Source organism: Gossypium hirsutum, chromosome A05, assembly GCF_007990345.1.
Source record: "Gossypium hirsutum isolate 1008001.06 chromosome A05, Gossypium_hirsutum_v2.1, whole genome shotgun sequence".
Classification (NCBI taxonomy): Eukaryota; Viridiplantae; Streptophyta; class Magnoliopsida; order Malvales; family Malvaceae; genus Gossypium; species Gossypium hirsutum.
This window is the reverse complement of record NC_053428.1, coordinates 1,988,790-1,999,225: the sequence shown is the minus strand read 5'-3', so window position 1 is coordinate 1,999,225 and position 10,436 is coordinate 1,988,790. Positions and strand designations below refer to the sequence as shown.

The window sequence follows — 10,436 nt, the reverse complement described above, 5'->3', positions numbered from 1 at the left end:
CATTAAATTTGTTTTATTTGACATTTCAATCCAACTTTCGAAAAACCATCATAATGACAATGCCTATAACTATAAAAAAATAAAAAATAAAAAATCCAGCACCAAGTTGAAGTTCTTGACTCCCAATGGCATGTGATCGCTTTAAAACTTTGGTCTTGCTTGTACGTTATGATTTACTCTCATATATGTTTAGTACCTGCTTTCCTTTTTTTTTTTTTTTTTCTTCTTGCCCTTTTCTCAATGTTGAATAACAACAATTAATGTTCATGAGTATATATATATCGAGAAAAATTAATTTATTTGAATATCCATAAATGTTTATTGGACAAACACTGATTTACAAATAGAAAAAATAAACAATATAATGGTCAAGTGTATGAGAATGGGACTAAATTAGATTAAGATGTAAAATATTTATTAAAATTTTGTTCACTTGAATTAATAAAACACAAATTTAATTGGAAAATAATTAATTTTAACATTAATGAAAATAAAGGATGTAACTATTATATTCAACATATAATTGTAGACATTTTTTTATTAAATATCTTTAACACATTTTCTTTATATTTGTTTTTCATTTTTAGTTTTTTACTAACGTATGGAAATCAACAACTATTTAGTACACTTTTAATGGGATTTTTATATTCCATAAATAGGATTAAAGGTTGATAAGTGTTGTAAGAATAATAAAATATTAAAAAAAATACATGACAATTTTTAGGATAGTTTGTAGAATATAAAAAATATACGACGAGTATATCAAATACTCTTTTTTTTTTCTTTTTTTATATAGTTATGTCTATTGTTGTTTTTAGTCATAGTCCAATTCCTTGAAAAAATGATAATTAAATAACCCAGTACAAAAAAAATATAAAGCCTACTCAATATTTACATATTTTGTCTATTTGGTCGTTATCATTTTCTTAATTAAATTTGACCATTAACTTTTAATAAAAGGTTGAATTAAATTTTTTAATGAAAATGTTAATTATAATATTATCTTTTTACCGATGTTGTAGTAGTGACCCACATAGCAGTTCACATGTATTTCGAGTTGATGTATCACTATTTATTTTAAATATTATATTAATAATTTAAAACAACAATTCTAATTGTATTATGGGATTAATGAAGAGTATCTTTAACTTTTCAATATATATTTAAAGAAAACATGGAAAAAAAGAAAAAGAAAAGAAAAAAACAAACTTTATCACGGATCACCGAATGGATTTTTTGGATTAAGAAAACAGAAACGTTTTTCATGATAAATAGTATATTTAGTTAAAACGTTTCGGAAAAGTAAAAATATTCAAATTTGAAAAGGAAAGAAATAAACGTTGTTTAATTCCAAATACAGAGTTAAGTCTAATAAAAGTCAACCCATTTTGAAAATTTGACTATAATGTGTAAATTTGGCTAACATGACACATGACTTTTTATTGTCTTCAAGTTTATGCATACGTCAAAATTCCAAGGTTTGCTTGGATTTCTTCAAATTTAATTTAATCGATTCCTTTACAAATAATTGCTGTAAATATAATTAGTAACAACAATTTATAAATTAAGTGGCAGTATAATCATTCAAGGGTTTTGGACACATTTAAATGATTAAGTTAGCAAATAAAAATGTAAAGTGTTTCTTTATTTTCTTTTGTTTTGTTTAACGGTGTTGTTAATTTTTAAGTTTGTTTTTGTTTTCTTTTTCATCCATTCACCAATTTTCTCTTTCTTTTTTATTTATTCATAGACGTGTTTTCTATCTTTTCAGTTTATAGATCTATTTTGTAAGTATATTTGTTATTTTCATAAGTTGTGATAGATAGATGACGATGTTTATTGTCGCTAAAACTCCATCGCCTATCAATAATCTATTGGAAAGTGGGCACCTCTTTGCTAGCTTTTTAATCTGTTTCTTTTTTAAATTTATTCCAAAATAATAAATGATTTCACGAGTTGATTTAAATTCGTATTATCTTAAGTTTTATATATATATTTTTGTTTGTTTTCCGTTGTTTAACAAATATTCCTTTTTTTATAAGTTTTTTTGTTGTTTTTCTAACACTTTCTTTTATATGTATATATTTTTTTGTTTTCCGTTGTTTAACAAATATTCCTTTTTATATGTTTTTACTTGTTCTTCTAATACATTTTTTTTAACATCTCTTCTAACACTTTTTTTAATCTTGCTTATATGTGCAACTTGCTTTCACAAATGATTTTAATAATGGTTTTGTTATCGTTCTCTCTAGTTTGGTGAATGCTTGATTTTTTTTCAAATTTTTGCCTACTGCTTTGACCATCCAAGTTTATTTTCTCATCGTATTAAAAATTTGAGTTGTAATAGAGCCAATTATGAACATGCCATAATATTCATAGATGTTTATGTTAAAATCTTTATTATGTTGATAGAATTTGTATTTTATCGTCTATTACGAATATTTTTTTCCAAATTATATAACGAAATAAATTAATAAATTTGTGATTAGAGAAGAATTGTTTTTAGCAAATTGTACAAAAAAAACAAAACCAAAATGTTAAAATTTTGGACATTATCTAAAAGATCAAAACTCTAGAATAGACACCTATAAGCATTAACTTAAAAAAAAATGCAATTAGAGCACATCATATTTGTTTCCCATCAATCATGCCTTAATATTAGAAAAATCCCTCAAGCTAGCTAAGAGCTAGTGATAAAATTAATTAAAATATAAATTTAAATCCAACCTAATCTTTGTATGGTCTCCAACAGGAAAAAAGAAAGAATTATGTACCCTTCAATTGAAATTTTAGTTAGGTGTGTTTTCTCGATTTTAATGCTTTTTTCATATACTTAGAAGTAAACAATAATAAGGGGACATTCTTATAAAAGAATGTACTTCCCATATCCATTTGCTATTTTTCTTAAAATACTAATGTATTTATTGAGAGATGGACCGATTAATCCTTCTGATGAAATAAAAATCAAGGGTAAAATTGTCTGAAGAGTTTGATTAATATGTATAGAATTAAAAATAACTCTTCACGTTGACCCTTATTCCAGTGGCGGCCCCTACGGCGTTGGCCTGGGATTGTTTCTAATCTCTCTCTCTTTTTGTTTCATTTTTTTTAATATTTTCTCTCTCTTTTTCGTAGTAGTAATAAAAGGCCAACAAAGGGTAGCAAGTAAACCAACATAAGCTAAAGAAGATAAGAAGCAAAAACACACACACAAAAAAAAGGCTGCTCCACACTAAGGAGGAAAACTGTGCGAAAAGAGAGAAACCGAAGCTATTTGTCTTTTCTTTCTTTATTTCTTCTTCTTCTTCGAAATGGAGGGTGTTTTACAGTGGTTGAAGCTGGTTGCTATATCATTCATGGTGTTAGTTTTGGTGTTAAAAGTGATAGTGTTGCTTTGGTGGAGACCAAAAAGGATTGAAGATCATTTCTCAAGACAAGGGATTAGAGGACCTCCTTACCATTTCTTCATTGGAAATGTTAAGGAGCTTGTTGGGATGATGTTAAAGGCTTCTTCTCAACCTATGCCTTTTTCCCACAATATCCTCCCTAGAGTCCTTTCTTTCTACCATCATTGGAAGAAAATCTATGGTATGTTTTCATTAATCTTTTGTGGGCCTGTGTCTAAAAATGTGTTAATGTGGGTTCTTTTCAGTTCATTGTTAAAGCAAAGAAAAGAGTTGAAGGAATGGATCTTCTTGTTCTTCATTTTTGTAAAAAAAAAATTATTTCTGATCAATGAAAATTTTATGTCTTGTAAAAAAAAAAAAGCATTTGTTTTTGGTTATTTGAGTTCGGGTTAACTTTACAGCCTTTTCAGTGCTTTGATGCTTGATGTTGAAGTTCAGGAATTTTTGGACGGTTCCACTTCTGTTTTCTTCTCTTTCTTTTTTATTTCTTCCCTTCTTTTCTTGCACTCTCTTCTTAATGAACAAAAATAAACCTTGATTTTCATAATCCCATTTCTCTCTCTCTCACACACTATATATATACACCTATGTGTGTATATATTTCTATCCTTTTCAACATACTTTACTATCTTTTCTCTGTTTTTTTATATGTGTCATCTTCCTTTTGTTTTTATAGGAGGTTTGAGTTTCTGATAATGAAGTTATGTTATGTTTGCTAGTACCACTGTTGCTTTGAGTTGTCTTCTTCCCTACTTTCTTTCGGCTTTTAATTTAATTTTCTCTGCGCTCCCTCGTTTTCTTTTTATAAATATATATGTTTTGCTACAGTACTCTCTATATATACATATCCATCATCATTTCGTTTTGAATTTTAATTTAATGGCTTGTCATTTCTTTTCTTGCTCCTTTTCCTCTTTTGCAAACTTGATACTTACCACTTGAGGTTCCCTGCCACTCCCTCCTTGGTGTAAATCCCTTCTTTTTTTTTTCATTTTTTTATTTATAACAATAAATATTGTTTAATATGTGCAGGTGCAACATTTCTGGTTTGGTTTGGCCCGACGGTTCGGCTCACGGTGGCCGACCCTGATCTGATAAGGGAAATCTTCACTTCCAAATCCGAATTCTATGAAAAGAATGAAGCTCACCCTCTTATTAAACAGCTCGAAGGTGATGGTCTCCTTAGTCTCAAAGGCGAAAAATGGGCTCATCATAGAAAAATCATAACCCCCACTTTCCATATGGAGAATCTCAAAGTAATTTATCCCTCATTTATTACTTCATTCATTTCTCATATTAATGATTAACCCCACCAATCAAGTTTATTAATACTCCATTCTCTTTTTTTATTTGCAGTTGCTAGTGCCATTGGTTGCACGAAGAGTAACCCATATGCTCGACAAATGGTCGGCAATGTCGACCAACACCGGCGAGATTGAAATCGAAGTCTGCGAATGGTTTCAGACCCTTACCGAAGATGTCATTACTCGTACGGCGTTTGGGACCAGTTATGAAGATGGAAAAGCCATTTTCCGACTACAAGCCCAACAAATGGTGCTTGCAGCCGAGGCATTTCAAAAGGTTTTCATCCCTGGTTATAGGTAAAAATTATTTAAAATTCCTGTATATCATCAATCATTACAACCGTCATCCTTGGTCCTAGATTTTCACGTATCGAAGGTTTCAGTTCCTTGTCGTAATACTATACGAAATGTCTAAATTTGGGATATATATTTGGATTTTCAGGTTTTTGCCGACCAAGAGGAACATAAGGTTTTGGAAATTGGATAGGGATGTCAAAAAATCGTTGATGAAGTTAATCGATGGACGGAAAAACAAGTTGGGGAACACAGTGCAAGAGAAAGGACCTAAGGATTTGCTGGGATTAATGATGCAAGCCTCAAATTCCAGTCCAAATGTCACAGTCCATGACATAATTGAAGAGTGTAAGAGCTTTTTCTTTGCCGGCAAACAGACCACATCCAATTTGTTGACGTGGACGACTGTTCTTCTAGCAATGCACCCACGCTGGCAGGTGCTCGCACGTGAGGAGGTGCTTAAGGTGTGTGGATCACGTGACATACCTTCCAAAGATGATGTTGTAAAGCTTAAGACGGTAAAATATCCCTAACACCCTTTCCTTTTGCATTAAAGATAAAACTCATATGTTTTGTGTCTTTTTGGGTATAAATCAGTAAATCTCGCAATTTCACTTGTGTGAATAGGTAAATGTAGTTGAGAAAACATTTTAATTTTGAAATTACATGTTGTGTGTGCAGCTCACTATGATATTAAATGAATCTTTACGATTATATCCACCAACAATAGCAACAATCAGACGAGCTAAAATTGATGCAAAGCTAGGGGGTTACATGATTCCTCGTGATACCGAACTTTTGATACCGATTTTAGCCGTTCATCATGATCAAACCATATGGGGCAACGATGCTAATGAGTTCAACCCGGCTCGGTTCTCCGAAGGTGTGGCACGTGCAGCAAAACATCCCGTGGGGTTCATCCCGTTTGGGCTTGGGGTCCGCACGTGTATCGGGCAAAACCTAGCCATTTTACAAGCCAAGTTAACACTTTCCATCATACTTCAACGCTTCTCCTTTAGGTTGGCCCCAACTTATCAACATGCACCGACTGTTCTGATGCTACTTTACCCACAATATGGAGCACCAATCATCTTTCAACCTCTGCCAGAACCCACTGTTACAAGAGATCAAGGGTCATGAGTTAATCCTATATCGTATATGTGCTTATCTCTTGTGTGTGCCTGCGGCGTATGCTAGTAACTTGAGTGACCCCCCCCCCCAAAAAAAAAGAAAAAAAAAATACCCATCTCCGTTGTTGCCTTTAAAGCATAGAAAAATTAGAGATATTTTGCAACGAAAAGAAAAGTGCCACTAAAAGTCTTGTCAAATCCTTTTGGCATTTGCTACAATTGACCCTCTCCCTGCCCCTCAAATTCCATGGTTATGGTTTTGGATGCATATCAGTTCCTTTAGGATTTTGGGAAAATGGCTAACAAAGTAGATAGTTTTTCTTCATATCCCTTGGTCTTCCCAATACGTATGTATGTAATATATATTTGCAACACAGTTTTGTAATGTTATGCAATTCATGAAATTGTTCTTTTTTTTTATGATTAAAATCTATGGTTGTATATAGAAAATTAGCTGCTGTCATGACCTGCCAACTTTCAACACCCAACCAACGAAAACAAGTAACTAGTGTTGCAAACACAAATATTTTATTAAAAGTTGAAAATTCAATTCCAAATACCCGTATAGCTTAACTTGAAGACAGTAAAAAACAGAGGAGCCAAACCCCTTTGATGAAACTTCCTACAATGAAAATATTCAATTTTCAAAGGACTCCTTAACTTACCAGGCAATCTTGTAAAATTTAATCCCAAGTTGCAGCCTGTCTATTCCCACTGAAAATAAATCATTTACTTACATATAGATTATACATATTATATCACATAATTAATTTGAACACTGACAATTAATTTCAAGATGAGAATGGTGTAAAAGATAAATATATATATATTGTAACCCAAACATTCTTTTAAAGAGAGATATTACATGGGAAATGGTGAGATTTAGGCTTTTTCCCCAAAATATGGTGCAAAGATCAAAGACGAAGTTTCCTCGTCATTTTCCAAGACTTAGAAGACAAAGGGGAGCACCCAAATCGGTGATCTTTGTGTTACTACAAAGATTAAAAAAGAAACAAAGAATTTACAGTACCCCAAAGACAAGAAATGTTCTTTTAAGCAAAGATTGCTTTAACCCAGCAGGCAAATGCACCTTTTTTTCTTAAAAAATTATTAATAATTGATTTCCTTTACTTTATGGGGTTTAGGGCTTTGGGCTAAATGAAATATTATTTAATATATGCATTACTTTTTGGGATCTCCTCATCCTCTAAGCTCAAAATAAATTAAGAATATTTATCATTTATAAATAAAAACATACAAAGACAAAAGACAAAAGTAAAAGAAAAAAAAAAGGAGCTTTATTTAAGGATTTGCTGGTTCCCAAGAAGCACGTGGTTTCAACAACATTTTTTTTTGGCCTTCTAATCTAATTTGGGGTGTTTTGTTTTCACCCTTTTTTAAAGCTTTTGTTAAAAGGAATCAAAGCATGCTAACAAAGCATGTGATCCCTTCTATGATTACATGCTAACCCTAATTTTCATTTCTTTAATCACTTCCATGTCTCTTACTTCCTTTAATTGTTATTATTTATTTGGCTAGTGACTTGATTATCGAGATTCTTATTATTTGGACATACCCTCTTTGATAAAGCATGTTTCAAGCTTAGTTGATGATTAAACACATACTAATATTTTACCTTCTCATTTCGCTATGATTTAATTAAACGAAATTATTCTATTTCCCGTGATTAGCAGTTAATCCTAGGCAGGCTTAACTATTTTAATAAGGGTTAGCTTCTGCTGTTATTTTGTGTTTTGTCTTAAGCATGCCCTACAACATTAAGATCTAGGTAAATGTCTCTCCCCCCCCCCACCTTAATTCTATACCACAAAACCAACATTTTAGTGGATCAGATTCATTTGTCTCCATATATTTAAAAATTTTGCATGCATGTTTCGGGAATTTAAACAATTTATATGTAAGCTAGATTGGCTACAACCCTAATTACCAAATAATCAAAGGGAGAGATATAGATACCTAGGTAGTAGCAACAAGCTAATACTAATTCAAAAGGTTAGTGGGAAAAAGAATTATTATGTACATGACGAAAACCTGCCTTATTTTAATCCCAAATGTCTGCAATTAATTTGTTGCTTTTTAATTAATGGAGCTGGCTTATGTCTGCCATTGATTAATGCAAACTTTGTGTAGGCTTCCATCTTATAAGACAAAATGGGCAATGCCAAGACTTCTAGTCCTTCACCCTCTCTGGGAATGATTGGCCAAATTATATTTTTCCCCTTTCTCCAATCACCATGCCACATTCTCTCATACATATATTTTAGTTTTCATTTTTTTTTATTGTTTATTTTTGTGTATATTAATGTGCCACGTACATACGTTATTATTATTTCATTGAAAGAATACATGCATTCAGGTTTTCAGATGGAAGGTTAATATGTGTCATTGTTTATCTTAATTTGAAAACCATATTTAATATTTTGCATATCTCTCAATTTGTATAATTTTGATATTCTCTTTCTTTCTTTTTATTTATTTATTATACGTCTATGAATTTTAAGAATAGGAAAAATTATACGAAAACTGTATGAACTTTTTGAGTTAAATTACGTGTTTGATAAATAATTTTTTTGATGTCACTTAAATCAATACACAAAATAAATGTTTTATTTGAGTTGTCAAATACAAAAAAAAAAAAACCTCATGCCACCTAACACAAACATATATATATGTTAAAATTTTATAAATGTTTGCATCATTCATCGTCAATGCTAACATGTTTCCCAATGATGTATGTATACACATAATTACCTTAATCACCAATAAATGTAGCAGTAAATGAGGGTGAAAACATGGACGAAAATGCATATTCTTACATACCATTCAAGTTTGAAGAAAAAGAGAAGAAGAAAACAAAGTGGGGGGCCAAGTGAAAAAAGTTAGAGAGTTTGATGTCTCCCTTTTGGGAAAGGGAAGGAAGTGAGACATTGTCACATGGGAGCATCAATGCTTAAGACTTTGCAAATGAGACAAGGGTAGACGATTTGGTGGAGCCCTTTAATACACTGTTCCGCTATAAAAAAACAAAAAAACAAAAAACACTATACCTTCATATAAATTTTAAAAAAGAAATCGAACGGAGACAGATAAGCCTAGGTTTAGGTAAGAAGGGCAGCGTTGGTTTTTAGTTATTGGAGTCAATGGTACAGAGGTTTCTGTTTGTTGGGTAGGGATTACGAGTTACGGGGTGAATGAGAGGCCAATGAGTAGATTGTTTTGTCACTTGGGTGTTGATAAAATTAACCACTCGGTCCCCCAGCTGATCTTATTTGACTCCAAAATTATACAGTTACATCCAACGTACCTTTTTAGATTGTTTACTGCTTGTGCTTTGCCACTGCCATGTGGGGGCGTCGTTTATATGTGTGTTGGCCACCAATACTAAACAAAAAATGAAAAAATTCGACCTACTCAGTGAATGAATTCACAGGGAGGCACCAGAAACAAGGAGCAATATCGAATCTGAAAACTGGGCATAGATTAGGAGAAAGATTCATATATGTTTGTATATATCATTGGACAAAAACATGATTGACGGCTGAACTAACTTTTATAGTGTTTTGGAAGTAATATATATAAAGAAACCAGTTATGGGACCCAACAATTGTTCTTACAAGAACAAGATCGAGCACATAAATCAAGTAGGGGGAGCAATCGGCCAAGGGGGTCTCTTGTTCCTTGCCCTTCCAATTCCAAAAGAAAAGGTTTCTGACAAAATGATAAAATTGGTTGGGGACAAAAAATATCCACAGTTTCTATGCTGGATTTTAGCATCACTGTACTATGCAGGGCATCTGATATATATTTCCTGCAAAAAACATCAGAAAAGCCGTAAAAAACATCAAAAGTACTTGGAAATTTATTTTTCCAAGTACAGTCCCACATACAATCCTGTCCAAACATGGGATCTACTTTTTATTTACCAATACCTGTTAATAATATTTACCAATGTTGAATAATTGCATTTGTCTCTAGCTATACCCTATAAGCCTATTTGTTAAAGATATGTCCGTAAGGAAAAATGTCAAAATCTAAAAGCAAGAACAAACAAGAATTCTGTAATGATACCCAGATATCCACTTCTTTTGCAGACTTGTCGTAGTTTCTTTCAACCAAATACATATATTATACGAATTATATTTCTTTTATTGTTTAGAATATATTAATTGTATGAGAAATGAGATGCTTTATAACGCGTTGGGTAGTCCATAATATATGTAGAAAGGACTTCAAACTTCATTATTAGCTTACCAATAGATGATCATTGCCTTTCGGTGGTT

The 10,436-nt window shown here is 31.7% G+C and overlaps 1 protein-coding gene across 1 annotated transcript; it reads left to right on the top strand.

Moving 5' to 3' along the window:
* The first annotated feature begins 3,164 nt into the window (after positions 1-3,164).
* LOC107907257 (cytochrome P450 734A1) lies at positions 3,165-6,539 on the top strand. Its single transcript, XM_016834546.2, has 5 exons — positions 3,165-3,588; positions 4,440-4,663; positions 4,764-5,008; positions 5,154-5,523; positions 5,687-6,539. The coding sequence occupies exons 1-5, from the start codon at positions 3,312-3,314 to the stop codon at positions 6,143-6,145; spliced, it is 1,575 nt and encodes a 524-aa protein (XP_016690035.2). The 5' UTR covers positions 3,165-3,311; the 3' UTR covers positions 6,146-6,539.
* Positions 6,540-10,436: the final 3,897 nt, after the last annotated feature.